This window comes from Punctularia strigosozonata (genome assembly GCF_000264995.1).
Source record: "Punctularia strigosozonata HHB-11173 SS5 unplaced genomic scaffold PUNSTscaffold_17, whole genome shotgun sequence".
Classification (NCBI taxonomy): Eukaryota; Fungi; Basidiomycota; class Agaricomycetes; order Corticiales; family Punctulariaceae; genus Punctularia; species Punctularia strigosozonata.
In genome coordinates this window covers 592,738-619,779 of record NW_006767449.1, presented here as the reverse complement: position 1 = coordinate 619,779, position 27,042 = coordinate 592,738, and the positions used below count along the sequence as shown (strand labels likewise).

The following is a 27,042-nucleotide window of genomic DNA, read 5'->3' as shown; positions in this document are numbered from 1 at the left end:
TGCAGAAATATGATGGAAGAAACCTGGCCTAGTTGCCAAGAATATAGCCCTGCTCATGCGTTGCAAGGCCCCAAAAAAAACTTTTTTTTTTAAGTTTGGGACCCCAGCCACCCTAACATGGCTTTATATGTGCTATTTATACCTCACTCCAAGCAGGATTATCCACTCTCTGCCAGCTGGACAATTCATACAGGGCTGAATATGACTGGACAATTGCTGGACACCTTGGAACGGTCCAGATGCTGCCCAGCAGTGGCGCTGGCCATTTTCGTAGGACCTGTCCATTGTCCAGCAGGCCTCACTAGGTACATATTTTTGTGACCGAATTAAGTGTAATTAGGGGGTGGAAAAGGTAACCTGAGGTGGTAATAAGGCGGTTTTGCATCACGGCAGCGCAGCCGGCTCGAGTGAAGTTGAGAGGAAGAGCCGTGAGACTTTCTTCCTGGTGATTCAAGCTCAGCGGAAATGCCCGAATCTTCCAACCGTCTGCTAATTTAGGATGCCGCTTTCGTGTGAGACATCATGCATCATTTTACCATACGTATGCTGAAGAAGGCCTAGCGAGTCCCTGAACCAGGCATGTACTCTACAGCTCGAAGTGATTTTATCTAAATCCAATCGGACATCCCTTCCTCTCAGAAGCACTCCGGACGTCATTGCCTTTTACAGACATATGTTTGTTGAAGCACGAGCTCCTCCTCTTGAGAGTGAGACATTGCAAGGTATAGCAGTCGCAATTTATCAAAGAAAGCGAATGTCATCGATGTAGCCTTAGCGCAATCAGCGCGTGGAGCCCAATATGATGCTAGATATGCGATTTTATTCAGACAACGACTAACATTGCGCTATTACAAACTAATAAACTTGTGTGAACGAGTGAATGGGGTGGTTGTGCGGTGTGCAAAATGATGTTAAGCGGCACGTTAGACGTGCGTAGAAAGGAACGACACTCTACAATCACAACTAGCAGTTACTTCGGCCCTGGAGGGGGGGGGGGTATACATGGCAGGAGAAAGCCCGTTGTTGCCGAGCGTCTTGGGGGGCTCGAGGCGAGAAACGCAAGGCTTCGAGCCGATACGGCGTCGTGCGCACTTAGAGGCTGATGTCAACGGGGACACAGCCGATGCCGATGAGACCGGAGAGAACACCAGAGGCTACGAGGGAGAGGATCGAGTGAGCTAGGATACAAAAAGAGCGCAGGAGAAGCGTGCGTACCGTTGTTGGTGTTGGTGCAGCAGACGGGGGAGGCGCTGCAGCTGTTGCCGCCGAGACCGATGCCGGTGATCGGGCTGCAGTTCACACCGATGGGGACGTCGACGCCTAGACAAAGCGAGAAGGGCATCAGCGCTAACGTTGACGTTGCGGCATCCGGATATTGTGTGGGATACTCACCGCCGGCAACAATGCCGAGGAGACCAAGGAGGAGCGAAGTGACGGGGTCAGACGAGCTCTGGACGGAGTCGCAGCATTGAACAGGGCCAGTGTCGCAGCCAGTCTGGCGAGCGGCGAGGGGGCCGGGGCTCGCGGTGGCGAGGAGAGCGAGCGACGAGGTCGCGAAGAGGAGGGCGGTCTTGAACTGCATCTTTATTGCGATTGTGAGAGTGGAAGAGGATTAAGTGGTGCGAGTGTGCAGATGAGATGAAGAGCTCGAGTGCTACTTGCTGAAGAATTGAGTGCGAGCACGCCATCTTTTATACCTCGAGAGGGAGGGCGACGACGAGGGATCGATGGGCTGGGCGGGCGATGTTTTGCCTGTCATGTTTCACGAATCATCATCAAGAGAAGGGACGTATATCGGATGGGGAGAGTGTAGGCTCACCTGAGCGACGTTTCAATAGCGACGCCGAGGAAGGCGACAAAACAATTTGTCGGGAACGAGATCTCGTTGTTCGTGCGTTCGATCGAGGTTTGCTACATTCATTTAATCGAGGCCAACCCATTCTGTAAGCCCGTAAGCCTGTCACAAGGTTGCCGGGATGATTCCCGGTGCGGTGCAGGAGCGGTAGCGCTGCTGAACCAGAAACAACACAGGGACCCACTTTGCGGTGCATGAGCGGAAGGACGGCATGACCCGGAGAACCATCGGTTCGACGATCGAATTCGAAAATGCACGGCACGGCGAATTTGACTGAGACAGAATCAAGCAGGCGTGGATCATCAACATACGTCGAGGTATGTTTTACCCGTTTCGAACCCAGCCCTGCTAGTGTAGGCCAGGGTCGCATAATTGCGATCGTCGGTCAAGGGATGCCGCCCTGCGAGTATTCCAGCGTGTCTCGATTGTGTTGAGCGAGTATCGGCCATCTGGCGTTGCAGTCTTGCATGTCCCATTGTCGAGGTTATGAGTAAGTATGGTTCATGGGTAATACATGTTACAGCGGCATTCATAGGGAGCTTCCGGTCCTCGGCATACAACAGTGCTTGGCACGATAGCTTGAATGACCGAGCTGGAACCAAGGGGGAGGCTCGTGCGATCTTGATAGAGAAGAACAAGAATCCTCCCGATTTAGGCTGCAAAGAAGCCGAAGGTTGAGTAGATAACTGTGAGGGAGCCTGTAGGAGCATGCGACGGGATCGTATGTCGGGCTCACACGACTTGCATCGTCCGAACTGGATCACGATCGCCTTCAATCTGGTTTCTTCGGTGAGATGCATCAAAAATCATGATGAGAGAGCTATGGCTGGGATGATCGAGGTTGGTAAAAGACGATGATGGACCTGCGACATGACCTGATTAGGAAGTAATGACATGGTCTCGAAAAGGCAGGCAGACACACTCACCACGGTCGACAGCCAATGCCAAGCAGCGCCAGTAGATCCCGGTAGGCCTAGAGGTCAGTGAACGCCATTCGAGTTCGTGGATGTACAGTCCGAGGGTAAGTACGCTGGGAAGCACCTCTATCGAAATGCGGGGTGTAGATCAGAAATGCGTTTCATCCTCGTCGTGCAACAAGCTCAGTAAAGCCGGCAATTATCAGCAACGGTGCCAAGAATGCTTTGGGTGCCATCCACCGAGCCTAGACGATGACGAGCAGCTCTCGAGCCGCAGCGTCCCGGCAGGGCTGCGGAGCACGTTATGCTCTCACCAACCGAGCTAGTCATCGGTTCATCTAAATTTCGTCTATTCGGGAACGTTTCCAAGTTCCAAGTACAAGGAACACAATCCTATGGGTGGACGGAATGGTTGAGACTCCTTGACGACAACTCGGAGAGCGGAGACGGATCATGCGTTTCCAAGGGGACCGCGCCGGAAATATACCTACCTACCTACCTACCCGCCCTAAGCCACTCACGTGATTTCTCCCCGTTCCCCGTTTTCTCCTGCGTCCTCCATCGCCCGTCTGCTTGCTTTCTGTACCCCAATTCCTATTAACCGTGCTTCTCTACCCGATAATAGATGCTAAGAAGGCTTAACAGTGGCCCACGGGTACTGCAATCCATATATTCTCAATCGATGAGCAGTTAACTGGTCACAATAATCTCTTCCACTAGTGCAATGCGCGCGCGCGCAAAACCGCTGGCGTCTTGTCCCTTCAGGTGTGGCGCGCATTTGAAGTGTGGTAATGTCAATGGCATTTCGTGGAATACGGAACCCGGTGGGATGTCATGCGGGAGTACACTGCGCCTCACCCTCGGTTGCCGCACCGTATCATACTTTGCCGTCGGTCTCTGCGATATGGAGAGCCCGTGATGCTCCTGCGCCGGGCAATGCTTAGCCTAAATAACCAATACCTCAGTTACAAATTCGATCTCACGAGGTAAGGTAGCCGAAATCGCATTCCTTCATGTTGCATGCCGCTCTGTTGGTCTAATTCGTATAGATCTTGTCTAGCGCTTTGCGATGGGATATACTGCAATACCTTGAAGACGAATGGGACCTACTTAAGCCCCTCACAAGCGACCGAGCTGCCGACCTGAGCGGAATTCGCCGGACTCGGAGATGTCCTTTTGATGCAATGTGGCTGTGACTTTGAAATCCTGCAATCGCTTGTGGAGCACCACGAGCACCCCCGAAGCCGCCGTCGACCATGTATGGTGATCCCTGCGTCTGAGAACCACCCGGCCGCTCTACGCGACACCCATGAATTGTATACGCCGGAACGCGCCCGGCAGTCAGCTGGCAACAGGGCGGTGACCCAGCTCCAGAGTGCTTCCTTAAGAAATGCGCGCACGAGCTTTCCCTCCTCTCCCGTACCGTGCTCACGTCTACACACACACCACATAACGACATGCGCGGGACCTTGCTCACTCTCCTGCAAGTCATCGCACTCGCCGGCGTCGCGTTCGGCGGACCGTTTCCTGCACCGCGCCAGGACCCGGTCCGTGCTCGTCCTCCGAGCTACCTGGGAGACGATGACCCGCTGCTGAACCCGTCTTATCGCCGTGGTAAGTTCGGCTATCAGAGCACTATTGACTCCCGTCCTGGGGGCTTTGACCTGTTCGCGTCGCAGGCTTTAGGCGCCGGGCGACCGGGTTCAGTATACGATTGAGTAAATCGGTCTTTCGCAAGAGGCATTTCAGGTCGGGATCGGAGAGCTCGCGGAGTTCTCCCCCGTTCGCATTCGACTCGCCCGCGTTGTGATCATCGCCCAATTACCACGACCACCACCACGTTTTTACGAGCTTCAGGATCACAGACGACCCCAGATGACTGGAATGTACATCTAGACACCCGAGCGCTTGTACTATACGACATTGCACGATATGTTCGGCATGACCATGGCAACCATGACAACACGACATGCAATGATACATTCAAGACCAACGACACTATTGTGGAGGCGTGTGACAATGCTCGATAATCAACTTCCTGTCCCTTGCGCTTCGGCGCCTACCCTGGGGGCTTGGCGAAGCTATAGCTTATCATCGTCGAAGCTCCTCGTATATCGGATCTGGCTCACATCACGCACACCGTCGCACAAATTCACAATGCCCGTGTGACGTATGCGTCACTAGCAACATGCAAGGCCATGATTTCCAGTGGAACAGCCAGTAAACAGTCCTTGATGTGTATACATCACTGAACATAGTCGCGCTACTTTCCGTCTTGCGAATCGCGTAGTACTAAGCTCAAGGGTATGCCTATGGGGCTATGCTGTTAATCGCGTTGTATTCTATGCTATCGCTACACTAAGATGTTGTTCTAAAGCTACTTGGTCTATGTTGAATCAAACGAGACGATATGTCTTCAAGCGCGTTCAGGGAGTGAAGCCACTACCTTCTGTTAGTTCTTCCACAATCTCACCTGCAGGTTCCCGCGCTGGACTCGCGCCATCGAAGGATGTCTTCTCTGATGATGTACATTTCGCCTCACCGTCACCTGTCTTGGCCTCGACCCGCTCCGCGTCCTCCACGACAGCGATATCCCGTCGGTAGAAGATCAGCACCGCGGCAGTCTCGACAATGACGACGCCGAGGAGGAACCAAAATGCCGCCGCTCGCCCTTGATATCCCTCGATACCTCTAGAGGACCGCTTCTCTACGCTACTTTCTACGCTTGTGACGGCCGCGATCCCGACAGCTGACCCGAGCTGCAGCGCGCCGTTGAATATCGCGCCGACCGTTCCCGCCATCTTGTCCGACTCCGCGAGGGAGGTCTGGAAGATCGCAATGTTGGCATGCGTATACGCGAGCGTGGCGCCCGTCGAGCCGAGCAAGAACGCGGGGAAGACGAACGGCCAATATGCTTCCCTGGCGGACGCGAACGCCATGAGGATGGTGGCGATGATCATCAAGCCCTCGCCGGCCATGATGATCCACTTTGGCGACACCCGCTTTGCCCAGCTGCCAGTCCAGCTCGCCGCGAACGCTACAATCCCAACAGGAAGGAAATGCACGGCGGAGTCGATCGCTTGCCAGCCATACACGCCCTGCCATAGATTGGTGAAGATCGTGAAGATCGTAACCCACCAGAAGTAGGGCAGGAGCGCGACGGCGAAGAGGACCGCGAAATTGGGCAGGAACCACGTCGCGGGCGGTATGGCAGCCTTCGCCGCAGGAATGGCGCGCTCGTAGAAGAAGAAACCGGCGAGGAGGAAGGGGCTGATGATGAGGGGTGCGAGGACGGTCGCAGAGCCCCAACCAGATGACGATCCCGACGTTACGGCAAAGATGAGTAGGATGAGGGACGCTGGATCATGGTCAGCGCCGCGCAACTAGGATAGCAGTGACGGCATTACCTGTCAACATACCGACACCCAGGGTATCGAGATTCTTGAGCTTCTCAGAGGAAGATTTGGGTTCATCTCCACTTGCATCCTCATACTGGGGCGGAATGAGGAAATACGACAGCGCCGAAATGGGCAGGGCCACGGTTGGGATGAACCAAAATACCCAAGACCACGACGTATATTGTATGAAGATGGCGCCGATAATGAGACCAAGAACTGCGCAATGATATCCGCCATCAGCGGACTGAACGCAAGAAGTGGGGCGGACCGATGAAACCCACCGTTTCCGATGGCGCCGCAACCTCCGAAGATACCAATAGCCCGCGCTTGCTCAGCAGGTTCCGGGAAGATCTTGACAAGGAGTGTCAACGCCGCAGGTATTGTCAGACTTGCAACTGGATAAACACGCATGGTTCAGCAGCCCTTCTCGTGGCTGAAACAGAACAGCCTCACCCATTCCACTCAAAGCACGGAGAACTATGAGCACAATTTTCGAGCGAACAAACCCAGAACCGATAGCAATCAAACCAAGGCCGGAAAACCCGGTGATAAATGCCGCTTCTATGAGGCAGAGCACACTTAGTTCGAGTCTGTGTACGAGGCAGGGAAACGCACTAGGATTATACACGTCAGAAATACGGCCACTCTGAGGCGAGTTGTACATTTGATGAGCACAGGAGACAGATATAACGCAAAGACTCACGATGAGCAAGAAACTTGCGAAAGTCAGCTGGTAGGCGCTGATGATCCAAGTGGACTCGCTCTCGGTCATGTCCAAACTTGTGATAAGGGTCGGAATAGCGGAGAACAACGCAGAGTTGTTGAAGACGTCAATAAGCTGGGCGAGACAGAAAACGAGGAGTAGCGAGTATTTTCGAATGGTGGAAAGCTGAGACGGGAGGAGTCCATCGACAAGCGTCGCCGCGGGAGACAGGACGAGTTCGGCTACCATTGTATCACACTAAGTAAGACCTCCCGAAGAATTGTTGGAGGAATCGGGCGGTGGGGCGAGGTAGGACGAAACCTGGCTGAGTTGGTCAAAACAGCCTGGAGGATTTTATAGCAGGTACTATCATCTCGACCTGACTCAGGCAACTACGCGAGATGGAGGGCGCCTCGTATCATTGCCGCGTTACTAAGGCAGTAGCTGGGGTGGCCCTCCACCTGGCGTAGACCCACAACCCAGCGCTCTCTCTAAGCAAGTGTCTCGGTAAGCGTCGTTTAGGTGAACGTCCGAAACGGGAGGAGATATCTAACACGGCAATGGCCGATGAGCGTGAGAACGTGCCTATCATTTTCCTCGACGTCAGCCTGGGTTACTTCTGTGTACTGACTATACGAGCTTGTTGCACTTCTTGCATGTAGCGAATATGCACCGGCTTCAGAACTTCCAACATTCAACAGGCAATTTGAACTCTCTGCACTCGCACGCGATCAATGTCCGAAATGTTTCCCACTAGCGGTATACAAGATCGACATTGCCATGTGTGCTTCAGTGTAAGTCCAACACTGAGTTAAAAGCATATCATGACTTAAGATAGCGCAGAGACAGGCGATTATCGCTATGGGCATAGCTTATACATTGGCAAGCCGATCAACTCGGACGAAGCAGCATTAGATGAAAGAAATCAGTTGGCGCTCATGCAATCACTCCGGTTGAATGGTCCTGTGATGCTACACCCCGCCGAATTCTCGACCATCGGAAACCTTTTGCTCTTGCATTCGACATTCCACAGAAACAGTCGCCGTAGAGCACGTAACCTCGCCGAAGTTGGCCTTGTGCTCCTCCTGCTTAGCATCCGTGGGAGCAGACACGTCCCTCCGGTAGAATATCACGACTTGAGCAGTCTCCAGGACAATGATTCCCAGCAGAAACCAGAATGCCGCTGCGCGGCCTTCAGATCCCTCGGATCCCTTCTCAGACCACTTTTTAACGCTGCTCTCCACGCTCGTCGCAGCCGCTATCCCGACAGCGGACCCGAGCTGAAGCGCGCCGTTGAATATCGCGCCAACTGTTCCCGTCATCCTGTCCGACTCTGCCAGGGACGTTTTGAAGATGGCGATGTTGGTGTGCGTGCAGGTGATCATAACTCTTGACAACCCGAGGAGGAGGGCAGGGAAGATGAATGGCCAATACGCCCCTCGCGCAGACGCAAACGCCATGAGGATAGTAGCGACAATCATGAGAGCCTGACCACCTAGGATGAGCCACTTAGGGGAGATTCGCTTCGCCCAACTCCCCGTCCAACTGGCAACAAACATGGTGACGCCGTTCGTGATAAAGTGTACGGCCGCGTCGATCGCCTGCCAGCCGTACACGCCCTGCCATAGATTCGTGAAGATCGTAAAGATCGTGACCCACCAGAAGTAGGGTAGGAGCGCGACGCCGGAAAGAACCGCAAAGTTGGGCAGAAACCACATGGCAGGCGGGATAGCGGCTTTCGATGCTGGAATTATGCGTTCGTAGAGGAAGAAGCCGACGAGAAGGAAGGGGCTGATGAGGAGCGGCGCGAGGACGGTCGCGGAGCCCGATGACGAGCCGGATGTCACGGCGAAGATGAGTAAGAGGAGTGAAGTTTGTTTCGTGTATCGTTAGGCTATCGCAGGCGAGAGAATCGTGATGGAGCGTTACTTGTCAGCATGGTGACCCGAAGGTATCGAGAGTATTGAATTTCTCCATGGGTGACTTCGGTCCGTCTCCGCTCTCGTCTTCGTGCTGAGGCGGGATGAGAATATAAGACAGCCCGGCCATCGGTAATGAAACGATGGAGATGAACCAGAACACCCAAGGCCATGACGTGTACTGGCCAAAGATGGCGCCTATAATGAGGCCAAGGACACTGCATACGACGTCCTAATTCAGCGGACTGACAGCAGACAGGAACGGACCCTTGGGGCTCACCGTTTCCGATACCGCCGCATGCACTAAATATGTTGATAGCCCGCGCCTGCTCAGAAGGGTCCGGAAATATCTTGACGATGAGCGTTGACGCCGCCGGAATCCGAGTCGTCATGCATGCAACTAAAGAGCACAGTTCAGCGCATATTCCCCGCATGGAACAAGGGTCATCTTACTCATTCCATTGAATGCACGAAGAACGATTAGCACGATTTTCGCGCGAAAAAAGCCAGCACCGATGCAAATCAGACCAAGCCCGGACATCCAACGATAAATGTCCCTTCTGCGTGACAGAGCGTTGTCAGCGTAGAACTCTGTGTGAGAAACCACGGAACGTACTAGGACTGTATACATCAGAGATACGGACGCTCTGGACATCGATAACCTGCACAAGGCAGAAATAAGGAGTAGAGAGCTTTCCATCAAGAAAAATCGGACTATCGAAAGAGTCGCTTATTGGGTACCGAAACCCTCTAAAGCTACTAAATGAGCACGTTTTAGGAGGTTTTAGGAGGTTTTTAGCAAATCCGGTTTTTCCTGATGAGTCGCAGCGTAGAAAGCGGCGAGGGACGAGGAGGACGTCTGGCGGCGAGGGACGCCGCAGGTGGGGAGCCAACGTTGATGTCCATCGAGAAACACTGACTCTGGCCGGGGTTAAGTCCTGTTGGCGTGTTTCCGCGTTCCGGTATAGTGAAGGAGGAGGGAACTCGCCGAACGAATGCACGCCGAAGGTCCAACTGCAGGTTATACTATTTTAACCCGGGAATATGAACCTAAGTACGCAAGATGGTGTGGGGCTTGTATCATCGTAGCGTTACTAAGACAGTGGTGGGGATGTTCCTTGACTGACACAGACGGTATTAGCTCCACTCCTCAATGCTCTGTAAGCAAATGTCTCGGTAAGCGTTCTTCAGCTTCAGGGTTTAAATCCGGGCAGGAGTGATGGTCGGCGATCATGCCCGGTCGGATGTGAGAAATTATATCTCTTCTTGTCACGTCTCAAGAGCATCGTCAACCTCGTTGTGGCGCTGGCCCAGATTGTTGTCAGATACGCAGGAGGAAAACCAGATCACATTTGCCCCAGATAACGTCGACGTGCTTTATTCCAGCCTGAGGGCAGGGACAGATATTAGCAGATCCTGGCTGAGCTCAGAGCACGGCGCGCACATCGATTATTAACGTACGAGTACATACATTGTCAATGACCAATAGTGGATTGGTTAGAACAGAATAGTTGCCTAGCTCCCGCAGCAGAATACAGTTTGTTAGCTCATATGGGTCTTGTCAAGATACTCGAAGCCAGCCGTCGACCTAAGGCCCAGAGCGATCCTTTCAATCGATAATCTTGATCAGGAGCTTTCCGGTCGTCTTCCCTCCCGTCAGGTCGAGCTGTGATTGCCTCACTCCCTCCGCGGTGAAGGGGTACTCCCGAAAGACGTTGACTTTGAGGGATCCGTCTGCGATATGGGAGAAGAACTTCGGGCCGTAGAAGTCCGTCTCTTCGGGGGTCACGAGGTAGTTCGCCAAGCTGGATACGAGACGGCGTCAGATAACTGAAAAAGAAAGAACATCATATAGTGACGAGAAACTTACGAAGGTCGCAAGATTCTGAGGTTCTTGGGCGTTAGCTTGAGAGGTGGGAAAGGCGGGACGGCGCCTGAGGCGTTGCCGACGGAGACGATGGTCCCCTTGCGTTTGATGATCTCGAAGTCCAGCTCGAATCTGTTGGATGGGATAAGATTCCTGACAGGTCGCAAGTGATTGAGAGACGTACGTGTCCTTGCCCACGCCGTCGTAGACAACGTCCACGCCTTGGCCATTCGTGATCTCCTTGACGCGTTGGGCGGTGTCCTCATTCTTGTACAGAATGACGTGGTCAGCACCGTGAGCCTTCGCGATTTCGGCTTTCTCGGGTGTGGAGGTCGTTCCAATCACGGTCGCACCCCTTGCTTTCGCTAGCTGTGCGAAAAACAGGCCGAGACCGCCAGCGACGGTGTGTACAAAGACGGTGTCGCCCTACAGGATGTCAATCAAACGTTAGGGAGGAGAGTGAAGGAATGGACCTTCTTGACTTCATACGCCTCCGTGACGAACGAAAGCGCAGTAAGGCCTTGCAGAATCGAAGCGGCGCCGATCCTGTACGTGACGGAATCCGGAAGGACGACCGCCTTCTCCCAAGGGACCGAGACGTATTCAGCAAACGTGCTTGTAGAGAACTGACATCAACCGCTTTGTATCAGGCTTCAACGTCCACGGTCGAGAGGTATGACACGTACGAAGGCTACCCTGCTGCCGATACTCAACCCTCTCTTCTTGTATACCTCGCTGTTCAACACGTTCTCGTCCGTAGGCAGCTCAACGATTTCCCCAGCTGCCTCGTGGCCGATGATCCCCGGGAACTTCTCAACAGGGTATATTCCGCCTCTATGATATCCCAAACCCACGGTTATCAATCAGACACGACAAGGATGCGCTCGTGTTGAAACGTACCGGAAGTACGTGTCGATGAAATTGACCCCGCCGTAGTGCACCTTGACGATAACATGACCCGGGCCGCCGCGAGAGAACGGGATCTCCGTCTTCTCGATGACTTCCACGCCGCCCTGCTTGGCGAAGGTGATAGCCTGGATCTTGGTGGGTACGGACATCTTCAGCTGTGAGCGGGTATCAGGGATCCAGATAACGCCGTCTTTTGTACGTATCGTTCAGACTGGTGGCGACAGTTGAGGCAAAAAGCACGACTGAATGTGTTGTGCCCTCTTGATGATAGACATCGGTAGCCTCGTCATCGGGATACACGGTCATGGGCCACAGATTATAGATAGAAAATCTGGCACGCCAGGCGTTGGGGATTCATCATGTACATCCACACACGTCGCAACGTATGTTCGCTTTTCGCCATAGTTCATTGCAAAGGCTAGTGAATTCCTTGACTCTACTGAAATGCTCCAGAGGCCAAGCGAAGACGGGCCGGAGCACGGCGATGAGGATCAACGCGGCTACGTGGCTATCCAACTCCTACTCTTATTCAATCCGAAGGCCCACCGACTGGAGGTGCATGACCCTTCGACGTCTTCGTCACTTTGATCCTTTCGTATACGTGCTGCATCGACTTACTGCGGAGAAGTGGCGCTACAATCAATCGCAGATGCATTGCAATACATAGTATGATCATTCGCCATATAGCCCGTACGCTAAGCTAGTATCCGCAGGTCGCCAGCTATCTCCGAAAAACCCACCCTGGGGCGCCCCAGGATGTCGAGAAATTGTTGTGTGTACGAAACGTTCCTAAAATGGTCGCTCGTCACTGGCCCGTCCTGATAAGCGCATCCCGCCTCCCATTTCAGGAGCCTTCGTATACACAGCAATCCATCGGCATCCAGGGGCACGCCCATGAATAATGATTTTCGGTGGTAGACGGTGACCTGGACAGTTTTAAGCCGCGCTGAAGGGATATCATACATTCCAATTCGTGTCCGAGAGCATGCTAAGATGTAGTGGGGTAGGCATGATTTATTCGGAGATCTTGATAAGCAACTTTCCCGTCGTTTTACCGCCCGTGAGGTCAATCTGGGTCTGGCGCACGCCGTCGGCTGTGAAGGGATACTCTTTGAAGATGTTGATCTTGATGGAACCGTCCGCGACGGAGGCGAAGAGGGAGGAGCAGTAGAACGTGAGCTCCTCCGGGGTCACGACGTAGTTGCCCATTCTGAACCGAAGTTGAATGAGACGTTCACGACACGCAAAAAAATCAATCGAGGGGACATACGTGGGACGGAGCAGCTTGAGGTTCTTAGGCGTGAGCTTAAGAGGCGGGAAAGGCGGCACAGCACCAGACGCGTTCCCGACGGAGACGAGAGTGCCCTTCCGCTTGATGATCTCGAAGTCGAGCTCAAACCTGATTGCTTGTTCAATATACGGCCGATTCGCGTGAGCTGCCATATTCTTACGTGTCCTTCCCAACACCGTCGAAGATGGCGTCGACGCCCTCGCCGTTGGTGATCTCCTTGACGCGCTTCACGATGTCCTCGTCCTTATACAGGATGACGTGGTCCGCACCGTGCACCTTCGCCAGCTCGGCTTTCTCTGGCGTGGACGTCGTTCCAATGACAGTAGCGCCACGCAATTTGGCGATCTGGGCGAAGATCAAGCCTAGTCCACCGGCGACGGTGTGCACGAAGATGGTCTCGCCCTGTGGAGTAGCCTCAGCTTCACACCGACGACGCAGATGGAGGAGAGGTACACACCTTCTTTACATTATGGGCCTCCGTCATAAACGTCAACGCGGTGAGGCCCTGCGTCAGAGAAGCGGCACCCGTCCTGAGAGGAACGGACTCCGGGAGCGGATAGGCGTTGTTCCACGGAATAGAGATGTACTCCTGGTAGGCGCCAAGCTGGTACTGCGAGCAAACTTCAGTATCCTTTCGATCTGGGATCCTGCGATGTATGCGTACCGTAGCGACCTTCGCACCAATCGCATACCCCCGCTTCTTGAAGTGCTCATGGTTGAGCACGCTCTCGTCCGTCGGCAGCTCGACGATAATCCCGGCGCCCTCCGTACCAAGCGTCGCCGGGAAGCTCTTCACGGGGTAAAGTCCCTTGCTGATAGACTCGTGAGCTTGAATAATCGAGTACGCATCATGCCTACGACGTACCGGAAATACGTATCGATGAAGTTCACACCGCCGTAGTGCATCTTGACGATGAGATGCGTCGGATCGGCGCGCGCGAACGGGATCTCGTTCTTTTCGATGACATCGAGATCACCCTGCTTGGGTATATTGATCGCCTGGATTTTGGCAGGGTACGCCATGGTGCCGCGGGTGGGAGACGAAGTAAACGATCGGGTTGCCGTAGTCGGCCTGAGGTGAGCGAGAGTCTGCGATAGTCTTTGCAGGGGCCGCTGGGGCTGAGGGCTACAACGACGAGCCAGTAGCATGAGCGCGAGAGCGCAAGGCCTTTATCATGCTTTGGTCGTGATCATGAGGATGGGATGAGTAACCTTCGCCGGCACAGCGTCATGCGTGTTCACGCTCGGCCTAAACGGGGTCACTCTGATTTCACAGAATATTTCACAGGACGACCGAAACAAGTCCTCCCGATCGTGATTGTGCGTAAAATCGTAAGGACAACTATGAAGCCAGAGAGCGTAACGTAAAACATTGCGACGTGGGCCAGTTCCCGTTCCACTGCAAGATGATGTGAGGTATGTGGGCAGCCAATACGTGAGTGGATGAAGTAATTTTTGGCGCCGATGGCGGAAGCAGGAGAATCAGAAGGAGAACCAAAATTCGGAGGAACAAAGATAAATTGTTGCTTCATTGCTGCTCCTCCTCGTAGACCTCCTCCTCGTACTCGCCCTCCTCCTCGACGCTACAACGATACGTCAGTTTCTGCGGTACACAAGCGAGGAGAAGCACGCACGTAGCATCCTGGTACTGCTGGTACTCCGCAACCAGATCCTGCATGTTGGACTCGGCCTCGGTGAATTCCATTTCGTCCATGCCCTCCTGGGTGTACCAATGGAGGAACGCCTTGCGCTTGAACATGGCCGTGAACTGGTCGGAGACGCGCTTGAACAGCTCCTGGATCGCGGTCGAGTTGCCGATGAAGGTGACGGCCATCTTCATCCCGCGCGGCGCGATGTCGCACTGAGCGGTGAGCACGTTGTTCGGGATCCACTCCACAAAGTACGCCGAGTTCTTGTTCTGCACGTTCTGCATCTGTTCCTCGACCTCCTTCATCGAGACCTTGCCGCGGAAGACGGCCGCGACGGTGAGGTAGCGCCCGTGCCGGGGGTCGGACGCAGCCATCATGTTCTTCGCGTCGAACATCTGCGAGGTGAGCTCCGCCACGGTCACGGCGCGGTATTGTGCACTTCCACGGGCGGTGAGCGGCGCAAAGCCAGTCATGAAAAAGTGGAGACGAGGGAAGGGGACTGAGACACAATGTTAGAAATGTAGTTCGCTGAGTGGCAGTCGGTGAAATCCTTACCCATGTTGACGGCGAGCTTCCGGAGATCGGAGTTGAGCTGACCGGGGAACCGCAAGCAAGTAGTGATGCCGGACATGACAATTGACACGAGGTGATTGAGGTCCCCATAAGTAGGCATGGACAACTTGAGTGTCCGGAAGCAGATGTCGTAAAGCGCCTCGTTGTCAATGCAGAAGGTCTCGTCCGAGTTCTCGACGAGCTGGTGCACGGAGAGAGTCGCGTTGTACGGCTCGACGACAGTGTCCGAAACCTTCGGAGACGGCACGACGGAGTAGGTGCACATCATGCGGTCCGGGTATTCCTCACGGATCTTTGAGATCAGAAGGGTACCCATACCAGCACCAGTACCACCGCCCAGGGAGTGGGTGATTTGGAATCCTATAAAGCAGATTAGCAAGAACAGGAGCGGAAGCGCAGCCGCCACATACCCTGGAGTGCATCAGTGCCCTCAGCCTCCTTCCGCACAACGTCCAGCACAGAGTCGACGAGTTCGGCACCCTCAGTGTAATCTGTGCCCTGCATAAGCAAGCCGCGAAAATAATCGCTGGACGACGACACTCACGGCCCTTCGCCCAGTTGTTACCCGCGCCGCTTTGGCCGAACACCATGTTGTCAGGACGGAACAGACCGCCAAGAGGACCCGATCGAATCGAATCCATGGTTCCGGGCTCAAGGTCGACGAGGACCGCGCGGGGCACGTACTTGTTCCCGCCAACCTCGTTGTAGTAGACGTTGATGCGCTCGAGTTGCAGGTCATTGTTGCCGGTGTAGACACCGTCACCTCCGATGCCATGTTCGTCCGAGACGGTTTCCCAGAAACGAGTACCTGGGACCTTTGGTCAATATCTCCTCTTGGCGAGTCCTGCCAGAAAAGAGCGTACCGATTTGGTTGCCGCACTACATCGAGGACCAGGTCAGCGTTCGCATCAACGCGTATCATAGGTCGCAGCGTACCTGGCCAGTCTGAAGGTGGACGATTTCACGCATTCTGCAAGAGGCGACGGGTCAGAAACACGTTTCCACGGGGGTGATGGCACAACGCCGAGTCAAATGTCCCGGTGTCACTCCACACCTCATCGCGGGGGAAGGCATGTAAACAACATTGAGCGCTCACCTGGAGTATGTAGGGAAGGGAAGGAGAAAGGTGGTCGTGGACGGGAACAAAGTCGTAAGTCGTGGTCGAGGGTTGGCTCGTTTGTTGGGTTCCGGCGGAGAATGAACTTGACACGTGGATCAAAAGCCCTTCACCTCCGAATCCTGGCGACCACCTTCATCGCGATATTTTACGCTCTTGTGCATTTTGTTATCGCGCATCGGTGTCGTGGCCCATCGCGGCGTCTTCACGCGGGCGAGTGTTGTATTCGAAAGTGCCTGCGGAAGACGTAACAACGCCGCAACATGTACGTGACAAATTGCCGTTCTGATCGTCAAGTGGGATGATGTAGGATACCAAGTTCTGACCTCTCTCGCATACACTACCGTCTGCTGCGTTCCTCTCTGCAGTCAAGCTCGCAAAGTGAATCAACTATCACCCCTTGCGCAGAACACCGAAGTTCTCCATTGAATCGCGAGTAGTCAGACTCGGGCTGGCACGACTGGCCACGTGGGGCGGCGCCACGTTCATACGTGCTTTCTTGGTTTGAAATGCACAACAAGTACTGGACTTGATGAATGATCCTCACTTCCGCCCAATCAGTACCTATAACGGCTGCGTAATCAAGCAACGAAGTGTCGTCCTGCGCGTCGTCCGTTTGCGATGAGCCGAACGTCGTGTCGCTCATGAGTTCGTCGGTCTATGTATCCGCATGTATCTTGTGTTTTGCTATCTCTGACGTGGATGGCATAGATACATCAGTTGCATCCTACGTCTTCTTGATGTGGTTTCGCATTTTCGTCCGCGACATGGCTGCAAATCGAGAGCACCGGATGTTCATGAGTACGGTTCTGGCACGATTCTACTTTTGCGTCGTTCGACTCTTCTCGTTTCTCCATTTTCGAAGCGATGCCAGCTCGAAGTCGTCCAGGACCCAGGAACCTTCGCGAGGCTTTCCGACCACGTGACCGCGTCACGGGCGCTAAACTGGCGCCTACGCGGTGGACAGCGAAGATGCACGTAGGCAGGACGTACGACGCCCCGCGCAGGTGTCGAGGCCGTTGAGACTTTCTACACTCTGCACGGTAACGCTTGAACCGCGATGAAAGGCGTAGACGCCCGCTCGTTCCGTATATCGGATTATAAAGGGCGCATTGTTGCAGAACAAGGCGCCGGGACGATACCCCTCCACCATGACAACGACATGCACATACATTTTCTTTGTCTCAGGATGGAGATATGTCAGACATGCGCGTGCTGGGAAATGCATGCAATGGATTTTCCGCAGGCGATTATCGTGCCCCCCTTCCACTGGGCATCCCAACATTGTTCCAATGTGGCGCTCTGGCCCCAATCCGTGCGGTGATTCTATTGTTTCGACGCGTCAGATGGGAAAGGATTCGCATTGTGGCTCGAGCGGGTGGTAACCGTCGAGCGGCGCATTGCGTCTCTGGAGAATCTGCAGGAGTGCTCTTGCCCGTCGTGCTACTGGCAATCGTGCACGTCGGGACAACGAGGGCAGGCTTTGGTCTGTTCAGAGGCGGTGTCCTGGGCTATCTCGGTGCTATTGACGCGGCAGTTCATTGTCTGCTATATACGCGTTGTTTTTTGAAAGAAGACACGTGCGGAGGTGGCTTCCTTGTTGACCCTTGTCCCGTTTGCCCACCCCTTCGCCTCCAACCACTCGCACTACACCAATCTCCATCTGCCACCTCCCCTATACCGTTACCTCGAGACGTCCTTTGTCTCATATTCGTCCACACATTTGGACCTAGAATCGGCTCATCATGGACCCGGCTCCACCGCCACCTCAAGGGATTTCACTGGGAAGGCTCTTCACGCTGGTCGACTGGGATGTCCTCGGCGCCGTAGATCACCACGAGGAATCGGTAGTAAAATTCTACTCGGAGGTGAGATCTGGATGATCATTGGGCTTCACCTCTGTCTGACATTCACCCCTTCAGCACCCTCACACACGACATGTATTTCGCCCACAGACTCCATACCGTTCGTTGGAGGTCTTCCTATCCAGGATACGCTGGGTGAGTTTCCCACCGTAGCGTGGATGATTGGGAGCTCATATGTGAGTATATCAAGGCGCTTGACCCATACTCTCAGGAGCAGCGTGGCCCCACGTATATATACATTTGGACGAGCTCGGAGAGATCGTGGTTCGTCGCTCGCAATGGAGGCGCCTATATACGCGAGTGTATGAAGCACCTGAAGGCATTAGTGAACGACCTAGCATCGGTAGCGTCGTCGTCTCTTCGCATTCCTTTGTTTAGCGGCTGAATTTCAACTAGATGGGTGTACTCCTCTGGGTAACGCACATTAGGAGATACGGAGAACCGTCACCTCTAGAGGGAAACTTCAAGAAACTGTTAAAACCGGTATGCACATGTACCCGGTGCTGTAGACCACCTGCTCACGCACAATTATCAAGCTAATCTGCGGCGAGGAGACGCATGATCTCCTCCCGAATCCGTATTATCCCCAAGGAGATCCCGCTCCCAGCCGAAACTGTCCTGCACATTGGACTACGTTTCCAGAGTTCTGCTGGACTACAGCTGACGGGAAGACGGCCCCCAAGTTCGTAACCCCGCCTCCTAAGAAACCAGAACGGGACCTATTGAACGGCTCGTGGAAGGCATTCACCGTGCCAAGAACACGGTCCGAGATGATTGCATTGGCGTTCAGCCCGATGTTCTGCCATCCATTGGTCGATATGGGATGGTTGCTACCGAACTTCGCAATGATCCCAACCCAGTCACTGCCTCCCCATCGTCGTGCACAGTTCGATGATCCGCGCATAACCTTTGATCAGGTGCTGGCTACTGTCCCGCCCCAAGAAGTCAGCAGGGTCACCATGATCGGGACGCCGATTGACCACACCGTCCTGCCGAAGCAGACGGTTACCCCCGCTCCGTCACCAGCTACAATACCGGTGGAGAACGCAGGCTTGCGTACGAACAACCCGTTCATGGAAATATACCCATCTGCTACCCTTCACCCAGCCTCTGCACAAGTTTCTGCCCCCCGCCACCACCAGTCTCGCACAGGCTTACCAACACCCCCTACAGCCGCTGCCCACCCAGGCGCGCAGGGTACACTGGGACAGCCAACCGCGCCCGTGGCTTACTACGGATCCAGAGTCCCCGCGCATAGTTCTCATCAAGCTGCGACCGTCGCATCTCGTGCCTATGAAAGGACTACGCCAGTCCCTCTTCCTCCCTCTATTCGGCCTTCGCGCTCGGAATCGCCCGCTTCTTTGCAGGTCTCCCCGTTCGACTTGCAGCAGCCTTTCGACTTCCCCGAGATGACACCGGCGGCATCGTCTCCTTCGACCCCGAGCGGAATGCGCGATCCTCGGCAAGCGCTCTTGTCATCGCAGCCGACTACGTCTCCTTCGCTCTCAAACGGAGCCTGCGATCCGTGGCAAGTGTCCAGGTCGTCCCAGCCGACCGCTTACCTGACGAGTCCTCTGCCGTCGCTGGTCACGACCCGTCCTGTTATGCCCATCGACGTTGTCCCGGCTGCGTCCTCGCGTCCTGCAACCTCTTACTCCCTCGCTGGCCCATCAAATCAGTTGTTTCCTTCGAGCTTGGACGCACACGGGCTTGTAGAGTACAACCCGCACACAAGTGCATTGGCGCCTTCTACTGCTAGCACTCAGCCGTTGCCGCCCGTTTCAGCCCGTAAATCACAGAGTAAGGGAGCGAAGGCTAAGAAACCAGCCAAGGCCACCAAAGCCAGCACCAAAGCCAGCACCAAAGCCAGTCGAGCTGTGGCTTCATCCGCAGCAGCTCCAGGACCCTCCTCTGGCGGAGCCAATCGCAAGCGCGAGAGACCGACGGACGGCGAAGATGCGACCGACGAAGGCGCAGAGAAGAAACAGAAGACGGAGTCCCAGGATAATGCCCCCAATGTTCCCCTCCTCCCGTTGATCGTGCGATTCGGTCCGATGTTAACTCCTGAACATCCGTACCAGCCGGCATCTGATACGAAGCGCAAGGGAGAAGGCGTAACTAAGGGGCGCGCGAAGAAGCAAAAGACCGCTGCCGCCGCCACCGCCGCCTCCGCGCTTCCGACACCTGAGCCTGAGTTGCCGCCCACGAGATCCGCCCCCTTCGTGTCGAATAGCGCACCTGCGCTTCCGCCCGTGAGGGCCGTCTCCTTCGAGTCGACTCTCGGACTGGCGCTGCCTCTCGCAGGCCCCAGCTCGTCGTCTTCCCTGGCACAGCCGTACGATGGCTCCACTGGCATCTCTGCGGGCAACTTCTACAGTAACCTGCGCTCCTCGAACTCACAAAACGCTGTGTGGAGCTCGCCGTCGAGGCAACTCATGGGCTCCGTCGTTTTCAGGCCGAGCAGTTCTTCTTTGGACGGCGCGTTGGGCGACCCTGGCTATTTCGGCACCTTCGCCTCTCAAGCTACCCCTGTCCCTCGGGGCCGCTCTTCTGAACCCGGACCGGTCGTCTCAGCTTCGAGTCACGCCGCATCGCTCGCTGTAACTACCGCAGCGGGACCTTCACGGAGCGCGGAATGGCAACCGTCTTTCAACTCCGCGGCTGTAGTTCAGCCCAGCCGTAACGAAGAGGTTGAAGACGCTGACGAGTCGGACATGGAGTCCCTCTTCGGCGGAGCCGATGATTAGATCGAACTTGGATCCATTTTCTCCTCAAAACACGCCTCTTGTTTTCATTGATGGTCGCTTTTTGGTTGCTCTCGTTTGCTATTGTGCTGTCGCTCTGTTTGTCGCGTGTCGGTTATTTTCTTCTGCACTTGGCGGAGGGCGATTGTCCATGAACGTTGTGAGGATATATCTATACACGTTGATCTGTACCAGTGGAGGTAGATCTAGGATACCGAATTCGTGGCTTGTTGTCTGTTTTCTACCGTTCCCGCTTGCAATTGATGTATTGGTCCTTCCAACTGGGTACTTGAAACTGGCTCGAGTAACCTTTCGTTGGCTCTAAGAATGGGCGTTTTCCCGATCCTTTAGTGCACGGTCGATACTTGACAGAACCCCAACTCCAGCAATGTATCGTACACCGCTGGTCAGGGATCAATGACCAAGATCTTAACTCGAGGTGGCAGGTTCATGCAACCGTTCACTCTGACAGAAGCACGCGCACCGCTGATGGTACCTCAGCACAGTCTCCCGAGCCGCGACAAGCACCGGATTCGACGCCCGGCGCGTCCCAGCCGCACATCCAACAAAATCCCATCAACTGTCTATCGTGAGAAGGTATATGCCTCCGGCTCCTTATCGTGTCGTCCACGGGGGGTTTATAAGAGAGGAAACACGAGAGCAGCTCGGAACACAAGCACAGCTACCTCAAACACAAGAACAACGCGCGAGTCTAACGATGCGCTTCTCCACTCTCGCCGTCGCGCTGACCACCCTCGCCGCCCTCGCCTCGAGCGCGCTCGCGATGCCGCCCGTGTTCAAGCTCGACGAGCGCTCGACGCCGGTGTGCTGCTGCCCGCCGTGCCCGTTCGACGGAACTTCCGGACTGGAATAAGGTGAGCGCGTTGTGGATCGCATGAGGATCGTGCGATCGGTGACACGCTGACACGGGAGCATTTGTTCCAGCGCCTCGAATGGAGTATCTGGAGGGGTTGAGAAACAGACCACGGACGGCGCGGTCTGGGAGGACACCCGAGGTGCATGTTGTTCGATCGTCCGCCCGCTGGAGAATATATCCCATCAATGCTGTCCCCGTCCACGAAACGTTTTGCCAGCAAACGGCCGCGGCCAGTCGTGTTTACGTCTAGAATAAGCGATGCTCCGATGAGAGCAGTTTGCCGGAAGTCATGACGATCGGATCGTTAGCTTGAAGCGTCCGAACAACGACGATCCTGACGCCGGCGTAACCGAAATCGTGGTTTGTGCGGGAGTGCCGGGACACGGACGCTTGCCCAAGCGCTTCGCCATCGAGCGGCTATACGAGCTCGACCTCACCCCGGACGAGTAGCTGCTCGATGACGTAGTACGGCGTGAGCGAGATCTGGCCCTTCTGCATCTCGAGCGCGGAACCACTGGTAGGGGAAGTCAACGACGAGCCATACGTCCCCGTCCACCATCAGGAGATGCTTACTCGGGAAGGCGCACAGGAGGGCACTTGGTCCGGGCGTGCACGAAGACGGCACGCGTCTTGTCTGGTTCAGGTACTGTCACGAAACGTCAGATGACTGAGGATCGGACAACCAAGCTGAAGAGGGGGAAAAAAAACGCGGACTCATGGGCGGCATAAACGCGACGTGGTCGGTCAGCCTGCGCTGCTCTTCGGGTAGCGCCTGGAGCACGCTTTGGTGGAAGTGCGCTTCCGTCAGCTTGGCGAACCTAGCCATCGTGTATCGCGTCAGACGGCCACAAGAACAGAGCACGGCAAAGAGAGGGGGAGATTGGGTTACGTTTTGGCGTGTTCGAGCTCGATCTGAGTGAGCTTCTCTTGGAGATCCGGATTCGCGACCAGGTAGCGGGCGTACTTCTCTATCTAATTAGAAGGCAGACGTGCGTCAGCCATGGCAAGCTCATGAGGTCGGAAAAAGATAAGATAGGCGCGCATATATGCGCATATAGGGCGACGGAGGCCTCTAAGTAAAAGGCGGCATTTACAAACCCAGAAATTCTCGAGAGTTTAGCTCACCTTGTATAGCCTCGTGCGCACGTACGATCGTACGACGAACTTGACGCGCTCGATCTCCGTCTGGGCCAGCATGATCCGAAAGTGCTCCTCCTCGCTCGAGTCCGGGTCCGAGCGCAGCAGTGCGATCGTGTCGGACTAAAAAGCGCGCTCCGTCCCCGTCAGCTTCCACGCTCTTGCCACACACATGCGCCGCCGACTCGAGTCCTCACCTGCCGCCGTATTCGATCCAACATGGTCCCGAGCAGCACGTCCTGCGCGGGCAACACGTCCGGCGCCTGCCGCTCGTTCATCCAGTGCCGGATCAGCTGCTGCATCTCCGTCTCCTCCCCGTCTTCACCTCCGTACACCCCGGACTCCTTCTCCATGTCCATGTCCGCTTCCGCGTTCGCCTCGACGAACGCGCGTCGCTTCTTCCGCGACGCGTTCGTCGGATCGTCGTCGTCGTCGTCGGGCGCGCTGCGCACGCGGTTCATGAAGGTCGCTCCGCCCGCGCGTGTCTTGGATGCGACGGCGCGTGATGGACCCGCGACGGGCGCGTCCGCATCTGCGGCCATGAGCGAGTCGTCATCGTCCCAGTTATACGACATTTTATCGTCCGAGCGCGATATGTACGGCCCCTCGATTGAGTACCACCGAGACGGAAGAGGGGAAACTGGAGATTTGAATCAGATCAACGCGGAGGACTTGAGACGCGTCAAACGATCTACGGGGTGCCAGCGGTCCTCGCGTGCCTTATCCCCAGAGCTCCCACGTGCACGCAGACTATATATACAGGGTAGCACCGCCACCGTCATCCGGGGTCCTCGTCTTTATGGCATATATACACAACGGACTGCAGTGAGACCGGGGAGACGCTGCAGCGAGGATCCCCCTAGGCACGGTCCCTAAGCTCGACTTGCATAACATACCGCGCTAGGATCCACCACGTAAAAGCCGAAGACAGAGGGAGAGAAACGGGGGGCCAAGAACGCGAGGATGAAGAACAGGAGCAAGATCACAAAGTTCCCGGTGGTGGGTGTGCAAATCGCGCGCCTCAGTTTCTCCTTTCCGGGCCCTGCGGGTGTGCCGCCGCCTTCCCTGCCTTTCTTACAGCCCTCTTCATATTTATTACATCGCTCTTCCGCGCCCCCATTTCCTTCCCCCGCTCCTGTGCTAATGTCGACCAAACCGTGTTCATCGCTCACCGTGCTCGCGTGCAGGCGAGGATCAAGCGGATAATGCAGAAAGACGAAGACGTCGGCAAGATGTCGCAAGCGACACCGATCGTGATATGTGCGTCCCCTCGTCGTCGCACTCGTCGGTCATACCCGCGCCCGTAACACTCGCACTATGCTCCCCCCCCCCCCCCAAACAACAAAAATCTGTCGCTCCGCAGCCAAAGCCCTCGAGCTCTTCCTCGGCCAGCTCGTGGACGAAGCCGCCAAAGTCACCTCCGACCGCGGCTCGAAGCGCGTCGAAGCCTACCACCTGTACGTTCTCGCGCAAACCCCCCCCCCTCTCCCCCCCTCTCCCCCCATTTTCAACCGATGCGGTTTTTCTCATGTACGCCCCCACGACCGCGACTCCCCAGAAAACACGCGGTCGAGACCGTCGAGATGCTCGACTTCCTCAAAGAGATCGTCGAAGCCGTCCCCGACCCCTCCGCGGGCGGCACGATCCCCATCGAGCCCAAGTCCTCCGCCTCCGGCGCGGCATCGCGGCGCGCCCAGGCCTCCCACTCGTTCTCCTCCGCGCCCGACGTCGACGAAGACTCGGACGGCGGGGAGCCGAAGAAGAAGAAGCGCGTGAGGAAGAAGAAGGTCGCGCCGATAGGAGACGACGGAGCAGGGGCAGGAGGCGCGGAGGCGGCGCCGAAGAAGAGGAGGGCGGCGCCGAGGAAGAAGGTGGGTGCGCCGGCGTTGCCAGGGATGGGCGTTGGTCTGGGGGAGGAGAGTATGACGGTGGACGCGGCCGAGCCGGCGAGGGAGAGAGGGATGCGGGAGGAGGCGATGGAGCAGGATTACGACGAGCGGGAGGATGAGGGTGGGTATGCGTCCGGACCGGCGAGGGCGCGTACGGACGACGAGGACGACGAGGAGGATTGAAGACGAACTGCCGAAGAAGCAATACCTTATATATGTGCTCGTCGCGCGTGTTGTCCTTTGCTCTGTATCTTTATCTGCGGGTCTCATTGCACGACCTCCTCGGGCACGTGCGACGAGCGCTCGACCCCGGGCAGACGCAAATAAGGTTGCGGATGGTGGCTGTACATCGGGCGCTTCTCCGATGTTGCTTCGCGCGTACAGCCACAGTCGGTGGGTTCCTCCGCTGTGTCCGGAACTGCCATGATGAGCGGAAATGAGCACCGCGTCGAGAGTCTGAGACGAAGCTGACGAGACTCGCATTTCTCTTGCCTCCAATACACGATGTCTGAACACCTCGCGCCCTCTACGGAGCCCGTCGATGGCCGTCCGGGCAGCGAAGACGAGATCTCACCGACGCCCATCGACCCGCCTAGCCGTGCCCCCACCTCCACGGGGTTAAACCACATCCGCGTTCATACGGAAGATATCAACCCCACAAAGCTCGCCTCCTGGGACGCGACGCAGCGCGCTCTCCTCCTCAAACGCACCTCCGCCCCGCTCGACCCCGACTCGCTCCGCACCGTCGCCGGTATCGACATCTCCTTCTCGCTCACCTCCAACCGCGCCGTCGCCGCGCTCGTCCTGCTTCCCTCTCCCCCCTCCCCCTCGACCCCGCCGCTGTATACCGCCGTACACCGCGCCGAGATGCGCGAACCGTACTGCGCGGGCTACCTCGCCTTCCGCGATGTCCCGCTCTACACCGCGCTCTTCGCCATGCTGAAGGCGGACCGGCCGGACCTGTACCCGCCCGACGTGACGCTCGTCGACGGCCACGGCGTGTGGCACCCGCGCGGCCTGGGCGTCGCCGCGCACCTCGGCGCCTCGCTCGATATCCGCACCGTCGGCGTCGCGAAGACGTTCTTCGCGCTGCGGGAGGTCGGGATCGACGATGCGGTGTTTAGGAGGATCGATGGTGGAGGAGCGGGGGAGGTGGTGGAGGTGAGGGGGACGGACGGGAGGGTGTACGGTGCGGCGGTGAGGACGGGCGGGTCGAGGAAGCACGTGTTCGTGTCGGAGGGGCACGGCGTCGATTTGGAGGGGAGTGTGGGGGTGGTGAGGAGGTGTAGCACGTATCGCATACCGGAGCCGGTGAGGAGGGCGGATCTGGAGGGGCGGAGGGTGGTCAGGGAGGAGCGGCTGTAGCGGGAGATGGGCGACGGTGTCCACGGAAATTCTCGAAGGTGATGTCGTCGCCTGCTACGGGGACGTTGTTGGTGAGATAGGATTGGAGATTGAACGCCCATGCTGACGCAATATTTAGGTCCTCATTGTTGTACGATGAATCTCATGTGTGTGATACAGAAACTACCGGCATCATGCAGGCCATTGCCAGTGGTTTAAGGTAACACTTCTTCGGCGTTTCGACGCTCAAAATAACTTATTGTTCATCGCCGCGACAGCGGCATGGACTTTCTACAATGCTCGCGTGTTGTGAGTTGCTATTATCTTCTCCGGATTCCCTCTGTGGAAAACTTGCCAGGGTCTACGAAGGTCGGTAGCAAGGAGGAACTCAATGCAGAGATGGGCTGGTGCCCCTGGCAGGGAATCTCGACGTTACATTCTTCTTTTGGCGACAACACGCCTCCGCGGCAGTTGGAACACGACTGCCAGTGTTCCGGGCAGTTGCGGCAGATAAGTAGCGACCGTACGTATACGCTCGTTTCGCTTCATACTGCTCCCCCATATCTCCCTGTTAGCTCGCTGCTGCTTGACAATCCGAACACATGGAATTGTCGCCAGAAGCACGCGTCGCTTTCCGCGTCGAGCCGTCCGAAATGTCCTCAACGTACGGCGTCTGAAACTAGCAGAGAGTTGTTATCCATGCTCACCGGCCCGACTCCACAGAATCGCATCAACAAAAGCCGCATGCGCTAATACCAAGCTACACAAACCCGACGGGAAGTCCGCGGTGAGCACGACTAATCGTGCGACAGCACGGCATTCACCCGGACCGCCTTCAAGTCAAACAATGTAGGGCCGGCGACGAGTCCTTCAGCGGGAAAGCCGAAAGTTCCTACGCGTCCAAAATGACGATGCCGGAAGCAGAAATCGGGCAAGGCTGGGCTGGGCGCGGGAAGCCTGTCTGGTCGTCCGCATCGAGCTAGAGTCT

At 55.9% G+C, this 27,042-nt stretch overlaps 11 protein-coding genes across 11 annotated transcripts; 4 read left to right on the top strand and 7 right to left on the bottom strand.

Annotated features, from left to right (window-relative positions):
* Positions 1-1,092: 1,092 nt before the first annotated feature.
* PUNSTDRAFT_29599 (fungal hydrophobin) lies at positions 1,093-1,513 on the bottom strand (the record flags this gene model as incomplete). Its single annotated transcript, XM_007388313.2, has 3 exons — positions 1,093-1,154; positions 1,216-1,320; positions 1,393-1,513. Coding segments are annotated over 3 exons (288 nt in total), but the record flags the coding sequence as incomplete, so codon positions are not given.
* Positions 1,514-4,229: 2,716 nt separating this feature from the next.
* On the top strand, positions 4,230-4,582 carry PUNSTDRAFT_138622 (uncharacterized protein; the record flags this gene model as incomplete). Its single annotated transcript, XM_007388312.1, has 2 exons — positions 4,230-4,386; positions 4,452-4,582. 2 exons carry the CDS (start codon positions 4,230-4,232, stop codon positions 4,580-4,582), a joined length of 288 nt encoding a protein of 95 aa, XP_007388374.1.
* Positions 4,583-5,198: 616 nt separating this feature from the next.
* On the bottom strand, positions 5,199-7,122 carry PUNSTDRAFT_138621 (MFS general substrate transporter; the record flags this gene model as incomplete). The annotated part of the gene is made up of 6 exons (XM_007388311.1): positions 5,199-6,130; positions 6,192-6,386; positions 6,452-6,565; positions 6,624-6,731; positions 6,786-6,816; positions 6,874-7,122. 6 exons carry the CDS (start codon positions 7,120-7,122, stop codon positions 5,199-5,201), a joined length of 1,629 nt encoding a protein of 542 aa, XP_007388373.1.
* Positions 7,123-7,844: 722 nt separating this feature from the next.
* Positions 7,845-8,591, bottom strand: PUNSTDRAFT_138620 (MFS general substrate transporter; the record flags this gene model as incomplete). The annotated part of the gene is made up of 1 exon (XM_007388310.1): positions 7,845-8,591. The coding sequence occupies one exon, from the start codon at positions 8,589-8,591 to the stop codon at positions 7,845-7,847; it is 747 nt and encodes a 248-aa protein (XP_007388372.1).
* A 1,697-nt stretch (positions 8,592-10,288) lies between these two features.
* Positions 10,289-11,790, bottom strand: PUNSTDRAFT_122860 (NAD(P)-binding protein). The gene is made up of 6 exons (XM_007388309.1): positions 11,560-11,790; positions 11,346-11,493; positions 11,133-11,285; positions 10,844-11,085; positions 10,663-10,791; positions 10,289-10,597 (listed from the first exon to the last, which is right to left on the bottom strand). The coding sequence occupies exons 1-6, from the start codon at positions 11,715-11,717 to the stop codon at positions 10,402-10,404; spliced, it is 1,026 nt and encodes a 341-aa protein (XP_007388371.1). The 5' UTR covers positions 11,718-11,790; the 3' UTR covers positions 10,289-10,401.
* A 455-nt stretch (positions 11,791-12,245) lies between these two features.
* On the bottom strand, positions 12,246-14,036 carry PUNSTDRAFT_55569 (NAD(P)-binding protein). Its single transcript, XM_007388308.1, has 6 exons — positions 13,725-14,036; positions 13,524-13,671; positions 13,317-13,469; positions 13,020-13,261; positions 12,839-12,967; positions 12,246-12,778 (listed from the first exon to the last, which is right to left on the bottom strand). The coding sequence occupies exons 1-6, from the start codon at positions 13,880-13,882 to the stop codon at positions 12,583-12,585; spliced, it is 1,026 nt and encodes a 341-aa protein (XP_007388370.1). The 5' UTR covers positions 13,883-14,036; the 3' UTR covers positions 12,246-12,582.
* A 75-nt stretch (positions 14,037-14,111) lies between these two features.
* On the bottom strand, positions 14,112-16,239 carry PUNSTDRAFT_146504 (beta-tubulin 1 tubb1). Its single transcript, XM_007388307.1, has 8 exons — positions 16,178-16,239; positions 16,018-16,051; positions 15,945-15,960; positions 15,626-15,889; positions 15,492-15,572; positions 15,064-15,441; positions 14,494-15,007; positions 14,112-14,442 (listed from the first exon to the last, which is right to left on the bottom strand). The coding sequence occupies exons 2-8, from the start codon at positions 16,048-16,050 to the stop codon at positions 14,388-14,390; spliced, it is 1,341 nt and encodes a 446-aa protein (XP_007388369.1). The 5' UTR covers position 16,051; positions 16,178-16,239; the 3' UTR covers positions 14,112-14,387.
* A 1,704-nt stretch (positions 16,240-17,943) lies between these two features.
* Positions 17,944-20,810, top strand: PUNSTDRAFT_47515 (uncharacterized protein; the record flags this gene model as incomplete). Its single annotated transcript, XM_007388306.1, has 4 exons — positions 17,944-18,066; positions 18,154-18,198; positions 18,460-18,546; positions 18,573-20,810. The coding sequence occupies 4 exons, from the start codon at positions 17,944-17,946 to the stop codon at positions 20,808-20,810; spliced, it is 2,493 nt and encodes an 830-aa protein (XP_007388368.1).
* A 1,291-nt stretch (positions 20,811-22,101) lies between these two features.
* Positions 22,102-23,174, bottom strand: PUNSTDRAFT_76398 (GINS complex Sld5 component; the record flags this gene model as incomplete). Its single annotated transcript, XM_007388305.1, has 6 exons — positions 22,102-22,198; positions 22,258-22,330; positions 22,399-22,502; positions 22,574-22,656; positions 22,810-22,944; positions 23,019-23,174. 6 exons carry the CDS (start codon positions 23,172-23,174, stop codon positions 22,102-22,104), a joined length of 648 nt encoding a protein of 215 aa, XP_007388367.1.
* Positions 23,175-23,665: 491 nt separating this feature from the next.
* On the top strand, positions 23,666-25,029 carry PUNSTDRAFT_92956 (uncharacterized protein). The gene is made up of 4 exons (XM_007388304.1): positions 23,666-23,820; positions 24,009-24,105; positions 24,185-24,278; positions 24,380-25,029. Exons 1-4 carry the CDS (start codon positions 23,785-23,787, stop codon positions 24,891-24,893), a joined length of 741 nt encoding a protein of 246 aa, XP_007388366.1. The 5' UTR covers positions 23,666-23,784; the 3' UTR covers positions 24,894-25,029.
* Positions 25,030-25,051: 22 nt separating this feature from the next.
* On the top strand, positions 25,052-26,144 carry PUNSTDRAFT_122855 (uncharacterized protein). Its single transcript, XM_007388303.1, has one exon. It carries the CDS (start codon positions 25,215-25,217, stop codon positions 26,073-26,075), a length of 861 nt encoding a protein of 286 aa, XP_007388365.1. The 5' UTR covers positions 25,052-25,214; the 3' UTR covers positions 26,076-26,144.
* The last annotated feature ends 898 nt before the right edge of the window (positions 26,145-27,042 follow it).

What these genes read in the sequence shown, in the direction of transcription:
- PUNSTDRAFT_122860 (XM_007388309.1), bottom strand. Translation starts at nt 11,717, where the DNA reads ATGTCCGTACCCACCAAGATCCAGGCTATCACCTTCGCCAAGCAGGGC. An exon ending in TCGGCAGCAGGGTAGCCTTC is followed by an intron (nt 11,286 to 11,345) that starts GTACGTGTCATA and finishes GGTTGATGTCAG; the next exon opens with TTCTCTACAAGCACGTTTGC. An exon ending in GACGGCGTGGGCAAGGACAC is followed by an intron (nt 10,792 to 10,843) that starts GTACGTCTCTCA and finishes CCCATCCAACAG; the next exon opens with ATTCGAGCTGGACTTCGAGA.
- PUNSTDRAFT_55569 (XM_007388308.1), bottom strand. Translation starts at nt 13,882, where the DNA reads ATGGCGTACCCTGCCAAAATCCAGGCGATCAATATACCCAAGCAGGGT. An exon ending in TTCATCGATACGTATTTCCG is followed by an intron (nt 13,672 to 13,724) that starts GTACGTCGTAGG and finishes CGAGTCTATCAG; the next exon opens with CAAGGGACTTTACCCCGTGA. An exon ending in AGGCCCATAATGTAAAGAAG is followed by an intron (nt 13,262 to 13,316) that starts GTGTGTACCTCT and finishes GCTACTCCACAG; the next exon opens with GGCGAGACCATCTTCGTGCA.
- PUNSTDRAFT_146504 (XM_007388307.1), bottom strand. Translation starts at nt 16,050, where the DNA reads ATGCGTGAAATCGTCCACCTTCAGACTGGCCAG. An exon ending in TAACAACTGGGCGAAGGGCC is followed by an intron (nt 15,573 to 15,625) that starts GTGAGTGTCGTC and finishes TGCAGGGCACAG; the next exon opens with ATTACACTGAGGGTGCCGAA. An exon ending in GAAGCTCGCCGTCAACATGG is followed by an intron (nt 15,008 to 15,063) that starts GTAAGGATTTCA and finishes ATTGTGTCTCAG; the next exon opens with TCCCCTTCCCTCGTCTCCAC.
- PUNSTDRAFT_92956 (XM_007388304.1), top strand. Translation starts at nt 23,785, where the DNA reads ATGAAGAACAGGAGCAAGATCACAAAGTTCCCGGTG. An exon ending in AGATCACAAAGTTCCCGGTG is followed by an intron (nt 23,821 to 24,008) that starts GTGGGTGTGCAA and finishes GCTCGCGTGCAG; the next exon opens with GCGAGGATCAAGCGGATAAT. An exon ending in GTCCCCTCGTCGTCGCACTC is followed by an intron (nt 24,106 to 24,184) that starts GTCGGTCATACC and finishes GTCGCTCCGCAG; the next exon opens with CCAAAGCCCTCGAGCTCTTC.
- PUNSTDRAFT_122855 (XM_007388303.1), top strand. Translation starts at nt 25,215, where the DNA reads ATGTCTGAACACCTCGCGCCCTCTACGGAGCCCGTCGATGGCCGTCCG.